This window comes from Thalassophryne amazonica, chromosome 12 (assembly GCF_902500255.1).
Source record: "Thalassophryne amazonica chromosome 12, fThaAma1.1, whole genome shotgun sequence".
In the NCBI taxonomy this organism is placed as follows: Eukaryota; Metazoa; Chordata; class Actinopteri; order Batrachoidiformes; family Batrachoididae; genus Thalassophryne; species Thalassophryne amazonica.
The window spans coordinates 26,680,649-26,708,001 of NC_047114.1; the positions used below are offsets into that span (position 1 = coordinate 26,680,649).

Genomic DNA, 27,353 nt, shown 5'->3' on the forward strand with positions numbered 1-27,353 from the left:
ATTTATTGATGGTATTTTCTATTTATTTAGGACATAATGCCACTGGTTCTGAGGACAAATTTCATTTGCATGTGAAACATGTAAATGACAAAAATGGAACCTTCAATTTCATGTAGCTTCTGGCAAAGTGCAGCTGAAATTTCACATCTTTTTAAGAAAATCCTGGGTGCAGGTTTTCCTTCCAAATAATCACCTCAGCAGGTGATTTCAGAGACAACCAGGACTTCAAGTTGTGGAAAGGAGCTCATCAGTACAGCTGAAATCACCATCACATGGATCACATCCCTTCATCAGACCCTCTACCCAGCTCTCGTTCATTGACCATGCCAAGTTATCTTCAGGCCGAGGAAGCTGAGAGACTTTTCAAAGTTTCCCCCAAAGGTAGAATGGCCTAAGCAGTGGGTCACCCCTTTGAGTCTGGTCTGCTTGATAGTTGATCGGATTAAAAATCCTTCTTTACATTCTGTTCCAGGAAAATCGGTCTAAATAATCTTTCTGCAATAATTTAGTTAAAAATATACAAAAGTACATTTCACAGAGTTCAACTCAAAAAGTCTGCACAGCAGAGAGATATAAATGCATGAAAAAATGGATTTTCACTGAGAAGCGAAACCCCACGATCTGTCTGACCCACCCAGAGCCGGCCCAAGGCATACGCCAACTACACGGTTGCTTAGGGCCTCCACGCCACCAGGGGGCTCCTAGAGCACTGAGACGTTGTGATAAAAAGTAAATATATACATGAAATTAAAATAATATTGAATAATTTAGACAAAATTGTATTACACCCAAATTCACATTCATTTTGACAAAATACCATTACTAGGTTAACTGATGCCTCCTGTTGGCTGCTGCCACCTGTTGGAGTTATTCTGTGGATACACTGTTTTATTTTATCATGCATGTTTTGTGTTCTCTCTGCTCTGATAAAGTGTATTGTACTGATGTGATGGGTGAAGGTTACTTAAGATATGTGACATGACGTGTTTCTGCAAGTTGTGGTATTTCTGTGTGCACGCTAAGCTCTTTTTTAGGACATGTGAAGATGACTCATGCAGGATGCAGCCGAAGCTGAGCAGTGAGATAAAGAATAGAGAATTGAATGTTCCAACCACAGTGTGATTGTGATACATCAGTCCTTTTGTCAGAAGAAGTGTGATTAATCGTTAGATGTCTTAAACACATCTTAATCGAGCCCAAGATTAAAAAGGTTCTGAACATCCTGAATGTATTGTGCAATCAGCAGTTCTGCGGCAACAGCTCACGCGCTATCACTCTTCCCCTCAGGAGCTGTACCGCCCATGTATGTAGGGAAGTCCTAAATAAAAAGAGCGGGAGCGCAGGCCAGACTTTAGTGTAGCTTTGGTGTACAGCCTGACTGCACTCCTCGCGAGCTTAAATTGAATTCTATCTCTCACTTGTTTTATTGCCTGGTTGTCTCTTCCTCTTATCAAAGATACAGTATTCTAAACCCGACAAAGACTGGGGGCACGTCCGGGATCCCAACAGACCTGACGGTTCCAGCGAGCGTGATCGACACCAGAGAAATCCTTGGCCAAGGTAACTCAGATCCTTTGACGGGACTGGCTCAATCCGTTGGCTGGGATCTGAAAGGTTGACGGGATCACCGAGAGGGAAAGAGACCGACGGAGTGTGAGTATAGAATTTGATTCTGATAAAATTGTTGTTGTGAATGGTGGCAGTAGGCTACGTAAAATAGAAATGTTGAAATAGTGAAATAGTGACAGAAAGTCATGGTTAAACAGGGAAATAAGTGCACAGTGAAAAGGCAGTTAAACCTCGCAGGGATGGTGGAGTCCCCTAATGCAGGACATTAGTTAAATTCCACGGGAGGGCGAGCTCCCCTGGCCTAAGAATACGCGTACGGTTATTAAAAGTGTTTCTATGTATTTGTGTAAATAAAATAACTGTGTGTGAGTGTAATAAAGGTGACTGAGTGAGAGTGTGGAGTCACTTCGACTCCCCTCTATGAAAATCTCACAGGAAAGTAAGTAGTAAGTTTTGAGAAGAAGCAAAGGCAAGGCCTTCCCGTGCCCTCTGGGGTGGCGAAAGGGAACGCACTTCTCAGAATAGTTGATTACTACCCTGTGATTGTAACAACACCAGTGGATTAGGACCCTGTAGGGGCAAAACCATCACTGGTCTAAAACGTTCTGAAAACACAAAATGGGAAAATCTAACAGTAAAAATGAGAGACCTAAGTCCCGGGACGATCTAAAAACAAAAGATTGGATATACATGAATAAAATCGATCCAAATTCAACAAAACACTTAGATAAGTGGATAAAAGATCATGGATTTGATGGACGCCTGCAGAAAGAGTCATTAACTAAACTAAAGAACAGTATTGAGAAGAAGTGTGGAACAAGTGAGAAAAAAAGAAAAGAAAAAGAAGGTCAAGGTGAAATTGTAGCATGGGAAAGAGAAGTTGAGAAACGAAAGAAGGGCCTTAGAGAAGCAAAGGAAAGACAAAGAAACAGTAAATGATAAGAAGGAGCAGGGGAACGTGATGTTTCACAGACAAGAAGATAATGAGACAGGGCCTGCGGCTCCAAAAGTAGAAATGGTAGTAAAATTGGATACTACAAAACACAGTCAGCCAGAAGCTGAAATAAAGGAGAATAAACTCTATCCAGATTTACCACAGGGACAACCCCCATCATATGTAGACCCTACACAACACGTCATGAGAAGACGATCCAAAACACCAAAAGATGAAGAAAAACAACCTGGACCATCAGCCCCACCGGCTGATCAGGAACCAGGTGGATCAGGAGTCTATCCAATGATTCATGTGGCAAATCCACATACGTCAGGACCAAAAACTATTCTTGTGTACCGAACTTGGACACAAGCAGACGTTAAGGCAGCTGTGGAAGGTGTAACTCCCCCACGAGAAGATGTAGCCCAGTACATTATTGACATAACCGCTTTGGTTAAATCCTACAATCTTAGAGGGGATGAAGTTCAACAAGTCATAATGGCAACTGTGACAAAGGATTGGGCTGATGTAAAAGGAGATTGGGATCCTGCAGAGGCAGACCACACTCCATTAGCCCATGATAGTCAGGAATTGGAAGATCGATTGGCCGCACTACTGCTGAGAATTAAGCAGAAATACCAGCAGAAGTCAAATTACACAGAAATAAATCGCACAAAACAGAAAGATGATGAACCATTCGAAGACTATCGACATCGAATGGAAAAAGTTTTTAAAGTGCACAGTGGTCTTCTACCACTGAAAAATGATAGCGTGTATGAACAACAATTGAAAAATGCACTCCATGCCAACTCCAGATCAGATATCCGAGCATGGGTAGACAAACACATGATAACGCTCCCAACAGCTGGGTTACAAGAGTATGTAGACCATGCCATACACGCAGAAAGAAATCTGAAAACAAAAAAGGCAGCCCCAAAAAGGAAACAGGTGACTACCTTCTATACTGATGAGTCTGAATGGCAGGAAGGCCAAGTCTTTTTTCAAGGCAGAAAATTCGGACCACCTCGTGGGCGGGGCCGTTTTAGAGGCCCACCCCGAGGACGTTTTCAATCAAACCCACAGAGGCAATGGAAGCAGGACAGGCAAGGAAATTGGCAGGGCCAAGGCCAGTCAGTTCCTCCAAAGCCCTGGGCTGGAAGGTCAAATGAGTGTTGGGTTTGCGGCAAATTAGGACATTTCGCCAAGGACTGCCCACAAAGAACACAGAATCCGCAATGACTAACCGCCCGACAAGCAACATCAACGGGACCTTTAGTCCCTGAGGCAGATCTAAACCTTAAAGATCTGCTGATGAGTGATGTACCTAAACCGGAAGTGACTTTAATGATGAATGGGAAGCATGTTGTTTTCCTATGCGATTCGGGCGCATGTAAAACAACATGTTGCTCATGGCCGGTAGGGTTACAGCCCAGTGATGAAACATTTTGGGTAAGAGCAGCCAATGGGAAGACATGTGCTGTCCCTGTGTCCCAACCCGTGTGGATTCGGGACCCAGAAGGGAAGTCATGTTGCATCTCTGTATTGATGATGCCCCAATGTCCGGTTAATCTTCTCGGACGAGATGGTCTAACTGCATTGGGACTGTCTCTAGTGTCGGACAATGGACTGTTGCGAGTAAAACGACAACATCAACTGCAGGTCTTTACTTTAGGCTCAAATTACGCCCTAAACTGCTACTATTATTATTTTCTGAAGCTACGAGATGCTAGCCCCACCTCTTTTGGTGCATCTGTTCTGTCGTTTGCTAAAACATTGTTGTCTCATCCTGAACAAACACATGAACCGGAAGATCTCCATGTCACATTGTGGTTCAAGGGTACTCCAGGACCGGACGGTAACTATGAGAGCCTCTTGGAGGAAGTAACCCCAACATCTGCAGTAGCAGACTGTATTTACCATGATGGGAAAAATAGAGCTGCAATTGCGGTCTCTCATGTTCCTCCAGAAATTCAGAGATTACATAGGACTGGGACTCCCTCCCATGTGTCCCTCTTCAAACCATATCTCGTGACTTGGCAAAGCCTAGGGTTTATGGTCAAAGAGGGCATAAATGCAACCGATTGGGTTGAATCCCATCCAGGGAGTGGAGAATTTTTCAGTCCTTCCACCGGTCTATTCCGTGTACTCCTTCTCCATAGAACGGATTTGGAAGCAGGGAGTAGTGTTGACCATTGCGATAATCCTCAACAGACAGCATGATCATATTTATTGAATCCAGAGGATGAGCAGAGGTTGGTGGAAGTTCCACCTACCCTCTGGTCCCAAGGACCCTCTGATGTAGGGCTAGTAAAAGGAGCCCTACCAGTGCAAATTAGACCAAAAACGGAATATCGCCCATGTGTCCGGCAGTACCCTTTGAAACCCGATGCGACGGAAGGGATCCGACCGGTAATACAAGATCTGTTGAAGGCAGGAGTCTTGATCCCCTGCCCCGATTCACCATGTAACACACCTATCTTTCCGGTAAAAAAGGCTCCTCCCTCCGTAGGTTGGAGAATGGTGCAAGACCTACAAGCTGTCAACAATGCTGTTGTTCAAAGAGCTCCTTGTGTCCCGGATCCGTACACGTTGTTAAATTCGTTGCGACCAGATGCTAAAGTATTTACTGTCGTTGATATTAGTAATGCTTTCTTTTCTGTCCCGGTTGATCCAGACAGCCAGTTCTGGTTCGCTTTCACATACGCAGGACAAAGGTATACATACACACGATTGCCACAAGGATATGCTGAAAGCCCAACCATTTATTCGCAAGTAATGTCAGCTAGTATGGCCAAATTTGTACACCAGGTGGAAGCCAGATTTTCTTGTACGTAGACGACATTCTGATAGCCTCTCATGACAAAGATACCTGCATCACAGACACTTTGGTCACCTTACATCACCTAGCCAGGGAAGGACATAAGGTCAGCAAGAACAAATTACAGTTGTGGTCCCCGACAGTAAAGTATTTGGGACATGAATTGAGTGCACAAGGACGCACTATTGTTCAAGACAGGAAGACGGCTATTCTCCAGGCACCCAAGCCGTTGACAAAAAAGCAGATGATGTCCTTTTTAGGCATCACTGGCTACTGCCGTAGCTGGATTCCAGATTATGCGCAAATTACGTCTCCTGTCTTGAAATTAATGTATGACGAAAGTATATCCATGTCAACAGCATTGAAGTGGACCCCAGAGGCGGAAGCGGCAGTTGTGCAAATCAAACAAAGTCTGGTGTCTAGCTCGGCTCTAGCCCTACCAAATTATGACAAACCATTTGTTCAAACTGTCGATTGCAAAGGTCATTTTATGACTTCTGTATTGACGCAGCAATATGGAGAAAGGCTTCGCCCGGTTGCCTACTATTCTTCCAAATTAGACAGTGTTGCTTGTGCACTTCCTCCGTGCGTACGTGCAGTAATAGCAGCCTCTGTGGCTATAGAGAGTTCTGCCGGAGTTGTGCTTTTCCATTCATTAATACTAAAAGTACCCCATGCAGTGTCAGCATTGCTGCTACAAACAAATATGACATTTCTGTCTCCAGCACGTCATCTTTCTTGTATGGCTACGCTCCTGTCTCAACCCCATTTGACTATTGAACGCTGCACAACATTAAATCCTGCCACACTCTTGCCCATCCCAGTGGATGGAGAACCACATGACTGTGTGGAGGAAGCCCAACGAGTATCTAAATGTAGACCCGATTTAAAAGATACATCTCTTTCAGAGGGCACAGTGGTATTTGTGGACGGCTCCTCAAAGAAAAATCATCTAGGAGAAACTGTTAAAGATTTTGTATATATTTTTATCACTGTTAAACATTTGTTCCTTTGTCTTTGTTCTGATGAAATGTTATTGAGCTGTTTTGCACCTGTCTTAACGTAACCCTGAGAATGTACTTGTTATTATTACACTGATAGCACAACTTTGTTTTTGTAGCCACTAACGACTGGGAGTGAAGAGCTGGAGGTTATTTTGACCTTATGCTGTACAAATGCTGTACAACACAGGACACTCCAAGCTTTTGCAGAACAGATGATAAGTGCAAACAGAGGAGCCTGCAAGAACGGGATGTGCTGACCTTCAATGATAAGATTAAACAAAAGGAACCGTTTCTCCACACAGCTGCAACCATTGGCATACGTGCCATGAGATGTTTTGTATTACGGGAGGAAACTTGTCATGCGATGTTCCCCACACCTTTAGGACAAGTTTCACAATGTGGGTAGGGCTTCTCCTAATAAAAAGAGTGAGCATGCGCAGCAGTCCTCAGTGCTCTCAGTGGTACTACGTGTACGGACTGTCTGCACTCCTCGCGAGCTTCAATTGATATTCTGTCTCACTGGTGTTCTTGACTCTGTTTGTCTTGCTAAAGGTTTTAAGAATGTTTGGAGGAGAAAATACCCAACATTGACTGGGGGCTCGTCCGGGATCTCAACAACACCGGAGGTGTCCGGCGGAGGTCGTCAAGTCCAGACGAAAATCCTTGGCCAAGGTCCGATCGATTGATCGTGTCTGCAATTGTCGACCGCCGTTGGCATCATCTGGTTGACGAGGTTTTCCCGAAGAAGACAGACAGGAGGTCGAGTCAGTGAGTAGAATTTCTTTGTAACAGTACTGAGTGAGTGGTGATCAGATCACATAAACAGTTAAATTCCGCAAGCGATGACGTAGAATCGTCTGTTAATGAAACACAGTTAAATTCTGCGAGGAGGTCGGACTCCTCTACGATGGCGAGGAACGCACGTAGTTAAATTCCGAAGGAGGGTGCGGACTCCTCTGTTTATATACGTGTACCGGTAGGGAATAAAAGTGTGAAAGTGTAATTCTTTGGACAAAGTAAGTGACAACCGTGTGTGGAAGCAGAGGCAAGTGATTCCGCTTCCTACGGGGAGGTGAAAGGAATCAACCACACGACGGACTGTTAATTGTCACGTCCAAAGAAAGTGAAAACTTCAGATTTAGAACACCCTAGGTGTGCCCCCGTCTGAAGTCCAAATTATAACAAAGAATAATAAAAATGGGGGGAAAGACGTCTAAAAAGAAAGAAAATGTATCAGACTTAAAAAGAAAGAAAATGTATCAGACTGACGACAATTTATTCATTGCAATAAATACAACGGCAACAGGGAGTATTTTTCCACCAGGGCAGACGGGTGATTGCTGGTTGTTCCTCCTCTGGGTAGAAAAGTCAGGCCAGGATCCCTATTTCTTCTTCTTTGTTTATGAGCATGATCAAATACCGGAACCAATACTAACCGCATTAACAAAAACGAAAGGAGTTTCGATTACGAGTACAAAAGGAATGAAAACAGATGACTGGTTCCTAGTAACTACAGGAATTAGTGGGCAGAATAATAATTGGCTTTTAATGGCAGAACAAGCAGGACTAGCTACAAAGAGGGACTGTGTTGTATGTATGGGACCCAGACCTATATTACAGGTAATACCGGCAACATTAACCACAGACTGTCTGTTGACTGTAATGACACAGACATACATTGCAGCAAACAACAATTGTTCTAAGTGGGACAAGATCTATCCATTGACCAAATTGACTAAGATTAAACCTTTATTTTCAAGCAAAGTTGGGCATGCTAACCATACATGTGTAAACTTGACAGGGACAAGTAAGACTTTGGGTAGCTTAAACCACACTGCCTGGTGTAAGGATGTGGTCCATAGTAATTCCACATTCAAACCTGTCAGTAGGAGTGATGTATGGTGGTGGTGTGGTGATAACAGAATCTTTGACAGATTGCCAAGAAATGTGTCAGGTTATTGTGCATTAATATCATTATTGTTACCAGTTAAAGCCATACCCATGACACCTGAAGAAGTCATGACATATACAGCCTCTCTCATTCCTGAAGACTGGCAGAAAGGCATAACCAGGCATAGAGTAAAAAGAGATTGGAAAGGAGTGGGAGATCCAACATATATTGATGCGATAGGAGTCCCCAGAGGAGTGCCTGATGAGTATAAACTGGCTGATCAGATAGCAGCTGGATTCGAATCCTCCATCTGTTGGTGGTGTTCAATTAATAAGAACGTGGACAGAATAAACTACATCCACTACAATGTACAGAAATTGGGAAATTGGACTGAGGAAGGATTTAAGGCTGTCCATTCACAGTTAGCAGCCACATCCCTTATGGCCTTCCAGAACCGGATTGCTCTGGATATGTTGTTGGCAGAGAAAGGAGGTGTTTGTGCCATGTTCGGAGAACAATGCTGCACATTCATTCCCAACAACACAGCTGCAGATGGCAGCCTCACTCAAGCCATCGACGGTCTGAGGACGTTGAACAGGAAGATGAAAGAGCACAGTGGAGTTGTGAGAAACATTGGACAACTGTTTTGCATAAACCTAAAAAACCACTGTGCATATCACCCGCAAAGCGCAGGACTAGTGGAAAGAATGAATGGGACAATTAAAAATAGGCTAAAGAAGGCGATGGAAGAAACAAACAGACCATGGACACAGTGCATGGACTTAGTCAAAATGTATATAAACATCACAAGTACAGCAGGATTAACACCATATTTGGCCGACCGTACAGATTACCTCAGTTCAGAAATCCATGGGAAATACCAGAAGAAGCAAACCTAGCTGATTATATGAGAAAGATGCTGGAAAAGCAAAAGGACAGGACCTCAAACATTGATGATCCCATCTCTCCACAGGACGACCCTAAAGTGGTACCTGGAGACTGGGTACTGATAAGAAGCATCAAGAGGAAACACTGGCACTCACCTAAGTGGGAAGGTCCATTCCAAGTACTGCTCACTACACCCACAGCCTTAAAAATAGGAGAAAGACAAACGTGGATACATTTAACACATTGTAAGAAAGTGATCTCTGTAAACCCAGTGTAAGTACGGAAAGTGAGCAAGTCTGATAATAGTGTGTGGCTCTGGTGTTAAGATCCAGGGCAGACACGAAAATCAGCAGAAGAAATTACAAGCCACTGACCAGAAACTTAGGACACTGACTTTAGGGAGATCCTGACTATGTCGCGCCATACACCATTATGGATGAAAACAGCATTGTGCTGCTGGGCATTAGTGTTAGGAGCCATAACAGTCACTATATGGGGAATGCACGTGTGGACACCATTAATGAAAAAGGGAATTGACTTTGGGGAAGTAGAGAACATCACAACCAGAACAGACGAAACTACAAGTGGAAATTCAATCCGCCACGTTAAACGATACGTGGTTACCTCAAAGGGAGTAACCTGCTACAATCATGGGAGGCAGATACTATGCGGACTAAATCCTTGTGAAGACCAGGAAACATCCTACCAATGGTTTTATGCCTGTTACACCACGCCCAGGATCTATTATGTTGTACAGATACCCTTTTTGGCCCTCAGACAAGATAGCTGGATTGGTGATCCTGGACAATGGCTGGCTTATGATTTCTACATGACTACGGGTGTTCCCCGTGCCAGTCATTGGTGGGGAAATCCTTTCTGACGAATGGCTACCCGTCCGCCTGGCCACAAAATTCCTATGGGTGGACAGACGAAGCGTATAGTTGGAAAAATATCATATCAAACCTAACAGTCAGCGGCCGAACCAAAACAGTGACATTCACAATAAACTCGTTAAAGTTCCCGATAAGCAGACCAATCGAATGGATATGTCACACGTTTGCACTGTGTGCATACAAAGCGGGGTATGATCCTTGCTGGAAGATTGTGCTATGCCCAAAGACACCAAATACAAATGCCTCAAGAGACACCACGAATCAAACAATACTGGGTGACCTTCTCCCCGGACCGGAGTCTGTAAGAGCCAAGCAGGCCCGCTTGCATAAAGGGCCTCTGTCAGCAGATGATTGGTTTTTGGTAACTACGGGAATTAGCGGACAAAATAACAATTGGCTCCTGATGGCGGCGCAAGCAGTAAAATCCACAAAACAGGATTGCGTAGTATGTATGGGGCCCCGACCAATTTTACAGGTGATTCCAGCAGCGATATCAGACGACTGCCTATTGGTGGTAATGAAAAATACAACAATACACCGAAACCACAATTGTTCAGTATGGGACCACATTTACCCCGTTGCGGCTGCGGTAAAAAACAAACCAATATTCTCAGAAAAGGTAGCTTTGGGAAATTTCTCCTGTATCAAACTGCCCGGAATAGGGAAACCACTGGGAAATCTGAACGAGACTAAGTGGTGTAGTCGAATAATACAGATAAACGGTTCATTTGTACCAGTCAGCCAAAGTGATGTGTGTTGGTGGTATGGAGATAATAGATTTTTTGACAGATTGCCTAGGTATGTGTCAGGCTACTGTGCTTCAGTGTCCCTACTCCTTCGTGCCAGGGCCTCCCGGACGGTCTTCTCCACGTCCCAGGTGAGGGTGGCCACGACAGTGGACTCGGGGATGATGGTTTCTGGGGGGTCTGACAGCTCGGCCCTGGCTTCCTCTTCATGCACCCGGGACAGTGCATCCGACCGTTGGTTCTTGGTCCTGGGGCGGTACGCAATCTGGAAGTCAAAGCGCCCGAAGAACAGTGACCAGCGGGCTTGCCTGGGGTTCAACCGCTTGGCGGTCCGGATGTACTCCAGGTTCCGATGGTCCGTGAAAACCGTGAAGGGCACCGTCGCTCCCTCCAACAGATGTCTCCACTCTTCAAGAGCCTCCTTCACCGCCAAGAGTTCTCGATTGCCGACGTCATAATTCCGCTCAGCCGGGGTCAACCTGCGGGAAAAATAGGCACAAGGGTGGAGGACCTTATCGGACTCCCCGCTCTGGGACAGCACGGCTCCTATCCCTGAGTCAGAGGCATCCACTTCCACTGTGAACTGGCTAGTAGGATCGGGCTGCACCAGAACTGGCTCAGTCGAGAACCGGCATTTCAACTCCCTAAACGCGGCTTCGCACCGATCCGACCAGGTGAAGGGGACTTTTGTGGAGGTCAGGGCTGTCAGGGGGCTAACTACCTGACTGTAGCCCTTGATGAACCTCCGGTAGAAATTTGCAAAACCGAGGAACTGTTGTAGTTTCCTACGGTTCGTTGGTTGGGGCCAATCTCTCACCGCCGCAACCTTGGCCGGATCAGGGGCGACTGAGTTGGAGGAGATTATGAACCCCAAGAAGGACAAAGAAGTGCGGTGGAACTCACACTTCTCGCCCTTCACAAACAGCCGGTTCTCCAACAACCGCTGTAGGACCTGACGTACATGCTTGACATGGGTCTCAGGATCCGGAGAAAAGATGAGTATATCGAACCAATGCAGGAAGTCCCGCAAGACGTCATTAACCAATGCTTGGAACGTCGCGGGCGCATTGGTGAGGCCGAACGGCATGACCAGGTACTCAAAGTGACCTAACGGGGTGTTAAATGCCGTCTTCCACTCATCTCCCTCCCGGATCCGAACCAGGTGATAAGCATTCCTAAGATCCAATTTTGTGAAAATTTGGGCTCCATGCAGGGGCATGAACACTGAATCCAACAGAGGTAACGGGTATCGGTTGCGAACCGTGATCTCATTCAGCCCTCTGTAATCAATGCATGGACGGAGTCCGCCGTCCTTCTTGCCCACAAAAAAGAAACCAGCACCCATCGGGGAGGTGGAGTTCCGGATCAACCGGGCAGCTAACGGGTCCCAGATGTAGGTCTCCATTGATTCGCGTTCCGGACGTGAGAGGTTGTACAGCCTGCTGGACGGGTACTCAGCGCCCGGTATCAAATCAATGGCACAATCGTACGGATGGTGCGGGGGCAGCGTGAGTGCCAGATCCTTGCTGAAGACGTCTGCAAGGTCGTGGTACTCGGCCGGCACCGCCGCCAGATTGGGGGGGACTAAATCCTCCTCCTTAGCTGTCACACCGGGTGGAACCAAGGATCCTAAACACTCCCGGTGGCAGGTTTCGCTCCACTGAACCACAACCCCAGACGGCCAATCAATCCGGGGATTGTGTTTTAACACCCATGGAAAACCCAAAATCACTCGGGAGGTAGAAGGTGTTACATAAAACACAATCTCCTCCCTGTGATTCCCAGACACCACCAACGTCACTGGCTGTGTCTGGTGTGTGATTAGTGGAAGAAGGGTGCCATCTAGCGCCCGCACCGACAATGGTGACGGTAAGGCCACTAGAGGGAGCCCAACCTCCTTTGCCCATCTGCTATCTAGCAGATTCCCCTCCGACCCCGTGTCCACCAGTGCTGGGGCGTGAAGGGTTAGATCCCCACTCAGGATCGTGACTGGGATTCGTGCAGATCGTCGGGGTTTCCCCACGTGGGTGTTGTGACCCACCCTTAGCCCAGTCTCTAAGGGCGAGTGCTGCTGTTTTGACCGTTTGGGGCATTCTCTCTGTGTGTGCTCGGTAGAGCTGCAGAGAAAACACTCTCCACGGATCAGCCTCCTTTGTCTCTGATCTGATCGTTTTTTGGCCCTGCTCGTTTCCATAGCAACGTCAGCAGGGGGAGCTGTTGTCACGTGGAGAGCCCTGGCAGTGGAGCGTGGGGAAGTCGGCTTCCTTTCAGACCCGGGAGGAAGAGGGACGGCTTGTACTTGACCACGCCCCTCGTCTCGCTCCCGTCGGTGTTCCGTTAATCAGTTGTCTAACCGTATAACCAGGTCGATAAGCCCATCTAAATCTCGCGGCTCGTCCTTCGCCACCAGGTGCTCCTTAACTCATTGGCTGCCAGCCATTTTCTGAGCAGCCAACCCCTCGCTGCCAGCTGTTTTGGGGAATTTTGATCTATGTTTCAAGACCCACAGAATATTGTCTGCTATGACTATGAAAAAAACAAAACCACCATCAGAAAGATTAGAGTCTTATCTTTCATCAAAAAAAAAAGGTTTGTCTCTACCTTTTTCCATTCTTGAGTAATTGGCAGGAGAACATAGGGTGGTTTCACCAAAAACACCAGTTTCCAACTAAAAAGGTGAGAAAAACAGCTTTTTGTGAAATGACGCATGTCGACCAGAACAGTGACTTTAATGTGAATATTTTTTACTTTAGTGACACCTCAAACATGTGAACATTGTTTGCTGCTATAAAAACAACAAAAACACTGGAAAAAAGGCTTTTGATGCCAAAAAAAATAATCATTTATTTACAATTATATCAACTAAAACAAATGACACTGTATATAACTATTTACAATTTCCCTACTACTATCCCTACTATTACAACTATTTACAAAATAACTTTTTTGGTGTGTTGCAGCTGTTGTGCATATGTGCACGTGTGTGTGTTTGTGCATGTGTTCACCCATCAGCATAATGTCTTTGTGTATGGAAAGCAGTGAAACACTCGCCGGCATGCAAGGGGACACCACAGGACTTACAAAAGACAGGCGGCCCCTCCACTGCATCATACCCTCATCAATGCAAATGTTTTGCCCTGGCTGATACAGCTCCTTGAACTTGTCAAGAACATAGTCTAACACTGGACGGACTTTGTACAGTCTGTCAGCTGCATCATGTGAAGCATTGTCATTGAAATGAAGGAAATGCCATATGAGCTGGAACCTGTTCCTTGGCATGGTGTGACTGAAATGAGGTGTAGAGTCCACCTCATCAACACTCCAGTACATGTCAAGGCGTGGCTTTTTGACAAAGCCAGTGAGAAAAGTGAGGCCGAAGAAACTTTTCAGTTCTGGGACTGACACCGGTTTCCAAGAGGAACCTCTGCTGTGTGGCAGACTTTCTGGGTGTGCACTGAGGTACTGTGTGGCGTAAAGGTTGGTCTGGTCAACAATATGTTGAAGTAGTTCGTCAGTCAGGAAGAGCTCCAGGAAGTCTGCTGGTTTGTCGGAATCCAGCTCCGCAGCAGCTCTTCGGGGTCCAGGGGTCGCAGTGAAGGGGAACACGTTTGGTGTCCAGTCACCTGTATGCCACCCAGAATCTGCTCCATGACTGCTGCTCGATACACGACCTGTAAATTATGGAAATACATGCCATTACTATAAAATAAACAATTTTTATTGCTACTATGTGATGTGCAGATTTTGGATGTATATTCTTACCTCTCTTCTTTTCACTGCCATCATTGGCACTGGCAGCTGTGCTGGTTGCACTACCTGTAAATTATGGAAATAGATAGAAAATACCATAACAAATGCTGCTATGTGAGAAAAATCCTACTCTCCTTTGATCAGTAAAAAGTTAGCTATCTATTTATGTACAATTGCTGCTATGTGAGAAAATCCTCTTCATTTTATCTGATCAGTAAAGGTTAGTTAGCTATATATGCTATATATAAGTATGTATTGTACTGTACCTCTTTTGTGTGTGACCGGAGCGTCTGGGGACGAGTCTCTGCTGCTCCTCCCTGATCCAGACGGTAACCACTCGTCTGAAGAATCCGGGTCAGGTTCTGTCGGGTTTAGAATACTGTATCTTTGATAAGAGGAAGAGACAACCAGGCAATAAAACAAGTGAGAGATAGAATTCAATTTAAGCTCGCGAGGAGTGCAGTCAGGCTGTACACCAAAGCTACACTAAAGTCTGGCCTGCGCTCCTGCTCTTTTTATTTAGGACTTCCCTACATACATGGGTGGTACAGCTCCTGAGGGGAAGAGTGATAGCGCGTGAGCTGTTGCCGCAGAACTGCTGATTGCACAATACATTCAGGATGTTCAGAACCTTTTTAATCTTGGGCCTGGTTAAGATGTGTTTAAGACATCTGACGATTAATCACACTTCTTCTGACAAAAGGACTGATGTATCACAATCACACTGCGGTTGGAACATTCAATTCTCTATTCTTTATCTCACTGCTCAGCTTCGGCTGCATCCTGCATGAGTCATCTTCACATGTCCTAAAAAAGAGCTTAGCGTGCACACAGAAATACCACAACTTGCAGAAACACGTCATGTCACATATCTTAAGTAACCTTCACCCATCACATCAGTACAATACACTTTATCAGAGCAGAGAGAACACAAAACATGCATGATAAAATAAAACAGTGTATCTACTGAATAACTCCAACATTTCCCCCCTGTTTATCATGCATTCCAACGGTATTACATCTTCACCTAAAAGTAAACAGTTGTTGCTAAGCAACCACTTCTTATTCAGATTTTCAGCTGCAGGGTCATTAAACAATGGTAAGAATACATTTACACTCGGGAGGTCTTATCGTTGGTGTTGAGGTCATCGTCAGGTTCACCATAATCACCTGGATCAGGGAACAGATCTGGAAGATAGTGGTCGTAGTCGTCTTCTTCATCAGTCTCATTATCGTCATCGCCTGGATGGTTACCCAGAAGGGGGTATGCCTGAGCTGAATCTTGTCTGGCTGGTGAGATAGCAGTGGTTATTATTCTATTGACTAGACCACGTAGACAAGGAATACAACAGCATCCACACAAGGTCAGAATTGCAGCAAAAACTGCTATAGATATAAGCGCAGAGGAGACCAAAGTGCGATACTTCCCAAACACGTCCAGCCACGAGTCCCAGAATTCGGCATTAACGCCGCTGTGATCCTTCATCTTCTTGTTCAGTGTCCGCAGGCCCTCAATGGCCTGGGTCAGGCTTCCATTGGCTGCTGTGTTGTTTGGTATGAATGTGCAACACTGTTCTCCAAACATTGCGCAGACTCCTCCTTTCTCAGTGAGTAGCATGTCCAGGGCTATGCGGTTCTGGAAGGCCATCAGTGAGGTGGCTGCCAGTTGGGAATGTACCGCTTTAAAACCTTCCTCTGTCCAATTTCCCAATTTCTGCACGTTGTAGTGGATGTAGTTTATTCTGTCTACGTTCTTATTAATTGAGCACCACCAACAGATGGAGGATTCAAATCCAGCTGCTATCTGATCAGCCAGTTTGTACTCATCAGGCACTCCTCTGGAGACTCCTATTGCGTCAATATATGTTGGATCTCCCTCTCCTTTCCAATCTCTTTTTACTCTATGCCAATTTTCAGGCACCACAGACTTTAGGTGCGTCAGCAAGTCCTTGGCTAAAATGGGAATGGCTTTTACTGGGAGGAGTAGGGACACTAAAGCACAGTAGCCTGACACATTCCTAGGCAATCTGTCAAAAATTCTATTATCTCCACACCACCACCACACGTCACTTCGGCTGACTGGTACAAATTAACCGTTTATCTGTATTATTCGACTACACCACTTAGTCTCGTTCAGATTTCCCAGTGGTTTCCCTGTTCCGGGCAGTTTGATACAGGACAAATTTCCCAAAGCTACCTTTTCTGAGAATATTGGTTTGTTTTTTACCGCAGCTGCAACGGGGTAAATGTGGTCCCATACTGAACAATTGTGGTTTCGGTGTATGGTTGTATTTTTCATTACCACCAATAGGCAGTCGTCCGATATCGCTGCTGGAATCACCTGTAAAATTGGTCGGGGCCCCATACATACTACGCAATCCTGTTTTGTGGATTTTACTGCTTGCTCCGCCATCAGGAGCCAATTGTTATTTTGTCCGCTAATTCCCGTAGTTACCAAAAACCAATCATCTGCTGACAGAGGCCCTTTATGCAAGCGGGCCTGCTTGGCTCTTACAGACCCCGGTCCGGGGAGAAGGTCACCCAGTATTGTTTGATTCGTGGTGTCTCTTGAGGCATTTGTATTTGGTGTCTTTGGGCATAGCACAATCTTCCAGCAAGGATCATACCCCGCTTTGTATGCACACAGTGCAAACGTGTGACATATCCATTTGATTGGTCTGCTTATCGGGAACTTTAACGAGTTTATTGTGAATGTCACTGTTTTGGTTCGGCCGCTGACTGTTAGGTTTGATATGATATTTTTCCAACTATACGCTTCGTCTGTCCACCCATAGGAATTTTGTGGCCAGGCGGACGGGTAGCCATTCGTCAGAAAGGTATTTCCCCACCAATGACTGGCACGGGGAAAACCCGTAGTCATGTAGAAATCATAAGCCAGCCATTGTCCAGGATCACCAATCCAGCTATCTTGTCTGAGGGCCAAAAAGGGTATCTGTACAACATAATAGATCCTGGGCGTGGTGTAACAGGCATAAAACCATTGGTAGGATGTTTCCTGGTCTTCACAAGGATTTAGTCCGCATAGTATCTGCCTCCCATGATTGTAGCAGGTTACTCCCTTTGAGGTAACCACGTATCGTTTAACGCGGCGGATTGAATTTCCACTTGTAGTTTCGTCTGTTCTGGTTGTGATGTTCTCTACTTCCCCAAAGTCAATTCCCTTTTTCATTAATGGTGTCCACACGTGCATTCCCCATATAGTGACTGTTATGGCTCCTAACACTAATGCCCAGCAGCACAATGCTGTTTTCATCCATAATGGTGTATGGCGCGACATAGTCAGGATCTCCCTAAAGTCAGTGTCCTAAGTTTCTGGTCAGTGGCTTGTAATTTCTTCTGCTGATTTTCATGTCTGCCCTGGATCTTAACACCAGAGCCACACACTATTATCAGACGTGCTCACTTTCCGTACTTACACTGGGTTTACAGAGATCACTTTCTTACAATGTGTTAAATGTATCCACGTTTGTCTTTCTCCTATTTTTAAGGCTGTGGGTGTAGTGAGCAGTACTTGGAATGGACCTTCCCACTTAGGTGAGTGCCAGTGTTTCCTCTTGATGCTTCTTATCAGTACCCAGTCTCCAGGTACCACTTTAGGGTCGTCCTGTGGAGAGATGGGATCATCAATGTTTGAGGTCCTGTCCTTTTGCTTTTCCAGCATCTTTCTCATATAATCAGCTAGGTTTGCTTCTTCTGGTATTTCCCATGGATTTCTGAACTGAGGTAATCTGTACGGTCGGCCAAAAAGGGTCTCATATGGTGTTAATCCTGCTGTACTTGTGATGTTTATATACATTTTGACTAAGTCCACGCACTGTGTCCATGGTCTGTTTGTTTCTTCCATCGCCTTCTTTAGCCTATTTTTAATTGTCCCATTCATTCTTTCCACTAGTCCTGCGCTTTGCGGGTGATATGCACAGTGGTTTTTTAGGTTTATGCAAAACAGTTGTCCAATGTTTCTCACAACTTGGTTTACAAAATGCGGTCCATTGTCACTATATATTTTTTCTGGTATACCATACCTAGGTACTATGTCTTTGCACAGTGCTTTTGCCACTGTTAATGCATCTGCATGTTTTGTGGGGAAGATCTCGACCCATTTTGAAAATGCATCAATAATGACCAAACAAAATTCTTTACCTTCACTTTTGTTCAATTGAATATAATCCATGTGTATGGTCTGAAATGGATATTGTGGTTCAGGGAACTTTCCTCGTAGAGGTCTCAAATTCCCTTGCACGTTGTGTTTTGCACATATCATGCATGCTTTACAAAATTGTTTTGAAAAATTATTAAATCCAAATGTTGTATACACTGTTTCGATTTGTTTAATCATCCCCCCTGTCGAGACATGGGAAACACCATGGCTCGAAATAGCTGCCCATTTATACAAATTTTTGGGCAACACAGGTTTGTTAAGGGGTCACATGTAGAGACCGTCCTTGTTTTTGACAGCTCCATGTTTTTCCCATAATTTCCTCTCACTGTCCGGGCTTTGATTTTGCATTTCTACCAAGAGATCAGGTGTTACTTCAGTTGCTTTATCAATTGTAAGTGTGTTAGGATCAGCAACCACATGAAGATGGCCTTCAGCAGCAGCTTTTGCAGATTCATCAGCGAACGCATTACCTTAGGAAATAAGATCAATCCCTTTTGTATGCGCTGCACATTTACAAATAGCCAATTGACTGGGTAGCTGGACTGCTTCTAATAATTTGGTGAGCAGAGTGGCATGTGTGACAGGCTTCCCTGTTGAAGTGACCATTCCACGATTTTTCCACTGTTGAGCGAACACATGCACCGTGGAAAATGCATATTGGCTATCAGTATAGATTGTGACAGATTGATCTCTGAAAATTTGGCAGGCTACTGTGAGAGCTACCAGTTCGGCCGCTTGTGCCGACATGTTAGCAGGTAGCTTGACAGCTTGTAGGACACTATCATGTGTCACTACCGCGTACCCAGTCATCGTTTCTCCTAGATGATTTTTCTTTGAGGAGCCGTCCACAAATACCACTGTGCCCTCTGAAAGAGATGTATCTTTTAAATCGGGTCTACATTTAGATACTCGTTGGGCTTCCTCCACACAGTCATGTGGTTCTCCAAGAGTGTGGCAGGATTTAATGTTGTGCAGCGTTCAATAGTCAAATGGAGTTGAGATAGGAGCGTAGCCATACAAGAAAGATGACGTGCTGGAGACAGAAATGTCATATTTGTTTGTAGCAGCAATGCTGATACTGCATGGGGTACTTTTAGTATTAATGAATGGAAAAGCACAACTCCGGCAGAACTCTCTATAGCCATAGAGGCTGCTATTACTGCACGTACGCATGGAGGAAGTGCACAAGCAACACTGTCTAATTTGGAAGAATAGTAGGCAACCAGGCGAAGCCTTTCTCCATATTGCTGCGTCAATACAGAAGTCATAAAATGACCTTTGCAATCGACAGTTTGAACAAATGGTTTGTCGTAATTTGGTAGGGCTAGAGCCGAGCTAGACACCAGACTTTGTTTGATTTGCACAAATGCCGCTTCCGCCTCTGGGGTCCACTTCAATGCTGTTGACATGGATATACTTTCGTCATACATTAATTTCAAGAGAGGAGACGTAATTTGCGCATAATCTGGAATCCAGCTACGGCAGTAGCCAGTGATGCCTAAAAAGGACATCATCTGCTTTTTTGTCAACGGCTTGGGTGCCTGGAGAATAGCCGTCTTCCTGTCTTGAACAATAGTGCGTCCTTGTGCACTCAATTCATGTCCCAAATACTTTACTGTCGGGGACCACAACTGTAATTTGTTCTTGCTGACCTTATGTCCTTCCCTGGCTAGGTGATGTAAGGTGGCCAAAGTGTCTGTGATGCAGGTATCTTTGTCATGAGAGGCTATCAGAATGTCGTCTACGTACCAGAAAATCTGGCTACCACCTGGTGGTACAAATTTGGCCATACTAGCTGACATTACTTGTGAATAAATGGTTGGGCTTTCAGCATATCCTTGTGGCAATCGTGTGTATGTATACCTTTGTCCTGCGTATGTGAAAGCGAACCAGAACTGGCTGTCTGGATCAACCGGGACAGAAAAGAAAGCATTACTAATATCAATCAATCAATCAACTTTTTTCTTATATAGCGCCAAATCACAACAAACAGTTGCCCCAAGGTGCTCTATATTGTAAGGCAAGGCCATACAATAATTATGAAAAACCCCAACTGTCAAAATGACCCCCTATGAGCAAGCACTTGGCTACAGTGGGAAGGAAAAACTCCCTTTTAACAGGAAGAAACCTCCAGCAGAACCAGGCTCAGGGAGGGGCAGTCTTCTGCTGAGACTGGTTGGGGCTGAGGGAAAGAACCAGGAAAAAGACATGCTGTGAAGGGGGGCAGAGATCGATCACTAATGATTAAATGCAGTGATGCATACGGAGCAAAAAGAGAAAGAAACAGTGCATCATGGGAACCCCCCCACAGTCTACGTCTAAAGCAGCATAACCAAGGGATGGTCCAGGGTCACCTAATCCAGCCCTAACTATAAGCCTTAGCGAAAAGGAAAGTTTTAAGCCTAATCTTAAAAGTAGAGAGGGTATCTGTCTCCCTGATCTGAATTGGGAGCTGGTTCCACAGGAGAGGGGCCTGAAAGCTGAAGGCTCTGCCTCCCATTCTACTCTTACAAACCCTAGGAACTACAAGTAAGCCTGCAGTCTGAGAGCGAAGCGCTCTAATGGGGTAATATGGTACTACGAGGTCCCTAAGATAAGATGGGACCTGATTATTCAAAACCTTATAAGTAAGAAGAAGAATTTTAAATTATATTCTAGAATTAACAGGAAGCCAATGAAGAGAGGCCAACACGGGTGATATATGCTCTCTCCTGCTAGTCCCCGTCAGTACTCTAGCTGCAGCATTCTGAACCAACTGAAGGCTTTTTAGGGAACTTTTAGGACAACCTGATAATAATGAATTACAATAGTCCAGCCTAGAGGAAATAAATGCATGAATTAATTTTTGCATGAATTAATTTTTCAGCATCACTCTGAGACAAGACCTTTCTGATTTTAGAGATATTGCGTAAATGCAAAAAGGCAGTCCTACATATTTGTTTAATATGCGCTTTGAATGACATATCCTGATCAAAAATGACTCCAAGATTTCTCACAGTATTACTAGAGATCAGGGAAATGCCATCCAGAGTAAGGATCTGGTTAGACACCATGCTTCTAAGATTTGTGGGGCCAAGTACAATAACTTCAGTTTTATCTGAGTTTAAAAGCAGGAAATTAGAGGTCATCCATGTCTTTATGTCTGTAAGACAATCCTGCAGTTTAGCTAATTGGTGTGTATCCTCTGGCTTCATGGATAGATAAAGCTGGGTATCATCTGCGTAACAATGAAAATTTAAGCAATACCGTCTAATAATACTGCCTAAGGGAAGCATGTATAAAGTGAATAAAATTGGTCCTAGCACAGAACCTTGTGGAACTCCATAATTAACTTTAGTCTGTGAAGAAGATTCCCCATTTACATGAACAAATTGTAATCTATTAGACAAATATGATTCAAACCACTGCAGCGCAGTGCCTTTAATACCTATGACATGCTGTAATCTCTGTAATAAAATTTTATGGTCAACAGTATCAAAAGCAGCACTGAGGTCCAACAAAACAAGCACAGAGATAAGTCCACTGTCCGAAGCCATAAGAAGATCATTTGTAACCTTCACTAATGCTGTTTCTGTACTATGATGAATTCTAAAACCTGACTGAAACTCTTCAAATAGACCATTCCTCTGCAGGTGATCAGTTAGCTGTTTTACAACTACCCTCTCAAGAATCTTTGAGAGAAAAGGAAGGTTGGAGATTGGCCTATAATTAGCTAAGATAGCTGGGTCAAGTGATGGCTTTTTAAGTAATGGTTTAATTACTGCCACCTTAAAGGCCTGTGGTACATAACCAACTAACAAAGATAGATTGATCATATTTAAGATTGAAGCATTGAATAATGGTAGGACTTCCTTGAGCAGCCTGGCAGGAATGGGGTCTAATAAACATGTTGATGGTTTGGATGAAGTAACTAATGAAAATAACTCAGACAGAACAATCGGAGAGAAAGAGTCTAACCAAATACTGGCATCACTGAAAGCAGCCAAAGATAACGATACATCTTTGGGATGGTTATGAGTAATTTTTTCTCTAATAGTCAAAATTTTGTTAGCAAAGAAAGTCATGAAGTCATTGCTAGTTAAAGTTAATGGAATACTCAGCTCAATAGAGCTCTGACTCTTTGTCAGCCTGGCTACACTGCTGAAAAGAAACCTGGGGTTGTTCTTATCAACGACAGTAAATACTTTAGCATCTGGTCGCAACAAATTTAACAACGTGTACGGATCCGGGACACAAGGAGCTCTTTGAACAACAGCATTGTTGACAGCTTGTAGGTCTTGCACCATTCTCCAACCTACGGAGGGAGGAGCCTTTTTTACCGGAAAGATAGGTGTGTTACATGGTGAATCGGGGCAGGGGATCAAGACTCCTGCCTTCAACAGATCTTGTATTACCGGTCGGATCCCTTCCGTCGCATCGGGTTTCAAAGGGTACTGCCGGACACATGGGCGATATTCCGTTTTTGGTCTAATTTGCACTGGTAGGGCTCCTTTTACTAGCCCTACATCAGAGGGTCCTTGGGACCAGAGGGTAGGTGGAACTTCCACCAACCTCTGCTCATCCTCTGGATTCAATAAATATGATCATGCTGTCTGTTGAGGATTATCGCAATGGTCAACACTACTCCCTGCTTCCAAATCCGTTCTATGGAGAAGGAGTACACGGAATAGACCGGTGGAAGGACTGAAAAATTCTCCACTCCCTGGACGGGATTCAACCCAATCGGTTGCATTTATGCCCTCTTTGACCATAAACCCTAGGCTTTGCCAAGTCACGAGATATGGTTTGAAGAGGGACACATGGAAGGGAGTCCCAGTCCTATGTAATCTCTGAATTTCTGGAGGAACATGAGAGACCGCAATTGCAGCTCTATTTTTCCCATCATGGTAAATACAGTCTGCTACTGCAGATGTTGGGGTTACTTCCTCCTAGAGGCTCTCATAGTTACCGTCCGGTCCTGGAGTACCCTTGAACCACAATGTGACATGGAGATCTTCCGGTTCATGTGTTTGTTCAGGATGAGACAACAATGTTTTAGCAAACGACAGAACAGATGCACCAAAAGAGGTGGGGCTAGCATCTCGTAGCTTCAGAAAATAATAATAGTAGCAGTTTAGGGCGTAATTTGAGCCTAAAGTAAAGACCTGCAGTTGATGTTGTCGTTTTACTCCCAACAGTCCATTGTCCGACACTAGAGACAGTCCCAATGCAGTTAGACCATCTCGTCCGAGAAGATTAACCGGACATTGGGGCATCATCAATACAGAGATGCAACATGACTTCCCTTCTGGGTCCCGAATCCACATGGGTTGGGACACAGGGACAGCACATGTCTTCCCATTGGCTGCTCTTACCCAAAATGTTTCATCACTGGGCTGTAACCCTACCGGCCATGAGCAACATGTTGTTTTACATGCGCCCGAATCGCATAGGAAAACAACATGCTTCCCATTCATCATTAAAGTCACTACCGGTTTAGGTACATCACTCATCAGCAGATCTTGAAGGTTTAGATCTGCCTCAGGGACTAAAGGTCCCGTTGATGTTGCTTGTCGGGCGGTTAGTCATTGCGGATTCTGTGTTCTTTGTGGGCAGTCCTTGGCGAAATGTCCTAATTTGCCACAAACCCAACACTCATTTGACCTTCCAGCCCAGGGCTTTGGAGGAACTGACTGGCCTTGGCCCTGCCAATTTCCTTGCCTGTCCTGCTTCCATTGCCTCTGTGGGTTTGATTGAAAACGTCCTCGGGGTGGGCCTCTAAAATGGCCCCGCCCACGAGGTGGTCTGAATTTTCTGCCTTGAAAAAAGACTTCCTTCCTGCCATTCAGACTCATCAGTATAGAAGGTAGTCACCTGTTTCCTTTTTGGGGCTGCCTTTTTTGTTTTCAGATTTCTTTCTGCGTGTATGGCGTGGTCTACATACTCTTGTAACCCAGCTGTTGGGAGTGTTATCATGTGTTTGTCTACCCATGCTCGGATATCTGATCTGGAGTTGGCATGGAGTGCATTTTTCAATTGTTGTTCATACACGCTATCATTTTTCAGTGGTAGAAGACCACTGTGCACTTTAAAAACTTTTTCCATTCGATGTCGATAGTCTTCGAATGGTTCATCATCTTTCTGTTTTGTGCGATTTATTTCTGTGTAATTTGACTTCTGCTGGTATTTCTGCTTAATTCTCAGCAGTAGTGCGGCCAATCGATCTTCCAATTCCTGACCTTCTTTTTCTTTTTTTTTTCTCACTTGTTCCACACTTCTTCTCAATACTGTTCTTTAGTTTAGTTAATGACTCTTTCTGCAGGCGTCCATCAAATCCATGATCTTTTATCCACTTATCTAAGTGTTTTGTTGAATTTGGATCAATTTTATTCATGTATATCCAATCTTTTGTTTTTAGATCATCCCGGGACTTAGGTCTCTCATTTTTACTGTTAGATTTTCCCATTTTGTGTTTTCAGAACGTTTTAGACCAGTGATGGTTTTGCCCCTACAGGGTCCTAATCCACTGGTGTTGTTACAATCACATGGTAGTAATCAACTATTCTGAGAAGTGCGTTCCCTTTCGCCACCCCGGAGGGCACGGGAAGGCCTTGCCTTTGCTTCTTCTCAAAACTTACTACTTACTTTCCTGTGAGATTTTCATAGAGGGGAGTCGAAGTGACTCCACACTCTCACTCAGTCACCTTTATTACACTCACACACAGTTATTTTATTTACACAAATACATAGAAACACTTTTAATAACCGTACGCGTATTCTTAGGCCAGGGGAGCTCGCCCTCCCGTGGAATTTAACTAATGTCCTGCATTAGGGGACTCCACCATCCCTGCGAGGTTTAACTGCCTTTTCACTGTGCACTTATTTCCCTGTTGAACCGTGACTTTCTGTCACTATTTCAACATTTCTATTTTACGCAGCCTACTGCCACCATTCACAACAACAATTTTATCAGAATCAAATTCTATACTCACACTCCGTCGGTCTCTTTCCCTCTCGGTGATCCCGTCAACCTTTCAGATCCCAGCCAACGGATTGAGCCAGTCCCGTCAAAGGGTCTGAGTTACCTTGGCCAAGGATTTCTCTGGTGTCGATCACGCTCGCTGGAACCGTCAGGTCTGTTGGGATCCCGGACGTGCCCCCAGTCTTTGTCGGGTTTAGAATACTGTATCTTTGATAAGAGGAAGAGACAACCAGGCAATAAAACAAGTGAGAGATAGAATTCAATTTAAGCTCGCGAGGAGTGCAGTCAGGCTGTACAGCAAATCTACACTAAAGTCTGGCCTGCGCTCCCGCTCTTTTTATTTAGGACTTCCCTACATACATGGGCGGTACAGCTCCTGAGGGGAAGAGTGATAGCGCGTGAGCTGTTGCCGCAGAACTGCTGATTGCACAATACATTCAGGATGTTCAGAACCTTTTTAATCTTGGGCCCGGTTAAGATGTGTTTAAGACATCTGACGATTAATCACACTTCTTCTGACAAAAGGACTGATGTATCACAATCACACTGCGGTTGGAACATTCAATTCTCTATTCTTTATCTCACTGCTCAGCTTCGGCTGCATCCTGCATAAGTCATCTTCACATGTCCTAAAAAAGAGCTTAGCGTGCACACAGAAATACGACAACTTGCAGAAACACGTCATGTCACATATCTTAAGTAACCTTCACCCATCACATCAGTACAATACACTTTATCAGAGCAGAGAGAACACAAAACATGCATGATAAAATAAAACAGTGTATCTACCGAATAACTCCAACAGGTTCGCTAAAACCATCGGATTCATCCTCTGAGCTGGCCACCGTTTGTGTGCGCCGCACGCGGCTTGGCCCGGGTTGAACTTCGTCCGTTTCTCGGGACACCTCCTCTCCGCGATCCCCACCCAAACCACCGGCAATCCCGACACTCTCTCGCTCCATACTCCGGGAAAGAGCTTGCTGAAGCGTGAGCTGCATTAGCTTTCCTTTGCCATTCATTTTCGCCATCTTGCCTCTACTCACCCTCCTGGCCCTCCTCTTCTTCTCTCACTGACGATCCTTCAGAGCACACTACCGCCTCATACTGGATTAACTTCACAATTACATCACGTATAAGCTTGATCTCCACAGACAAGCTGCGCCAGGATGTTCGCCGGCGGTTACCACGAAAACATGTAATTGACGTATATATACGTCTTTGGCAGCGAGCGGTTGGCGGCCAATTGACGTATATATACGTCTTTGGCAGCGAGTGAGTTAAGGACCAGAGACAGTCCGTTTACAAAGGCGGCGCGGAGCGCAACAGCATTCCAGCCAGCTCGCGCTGCCGCGATGCGGAAGTCGACTGCATACTTTGCTGCGCTCCGACGCCCCTGCCGTATCGACAGCAGCACACTTGAAGCGGTCTCGCCTCTATGAGGGTGGTCGAACACCTGTCGGAACTCCCTCACAAACTCAGTATAAACCGTTAGGAGCCGTGAATTCTGCTCCCAAAGCGTGCGTGCCTCTCCTCGAAGCAAATTGATCACATAAGCCACCTGGCTGGCGTCTGCTGCGTACATGACGGGACGCTGTGAAAAGACGAGCGAGCACTGCATCAAGAAGTCCGCGCACGTCTCCACACAGTCTCCGTACGGCTCCGGAGGGCTTATGTATGCTTCAGGGGAAGGTGGGGGGGTTCGTTAAACGACCAGCGGAA

General features: G+C 45.1%; 1 protein-coding gene across 1 annotated transcript; it reads right to left on the reverse strand.

Moving 5' to 3' along the window:
* Nucleotides 1-541: 541 nt before the first annotated feature.
* LOC117521183 (piggyBac transposable element-derived protein 4-like) lies at nt 542-26,662 on the reverse strand. The gene is made up of 5 exons (XM_034182533.1): nt 26,424-26,662; nt 14,760-14,878; nt 14,506-14,559; nt 13,857-14,414; nt 542-555 (listed from the first exon to the last, which is right to left on the reverse strand). Exons 1-5 carry the CDS (start codon nt 26,660-26,662, stop codon nt 542-544), a joined length of 984 nt encoding a protein of 327 aa, XP_034038424.1.
* Between the last annotated feature and the right edge of the window lie 691 nt (nt 26,663-27,353).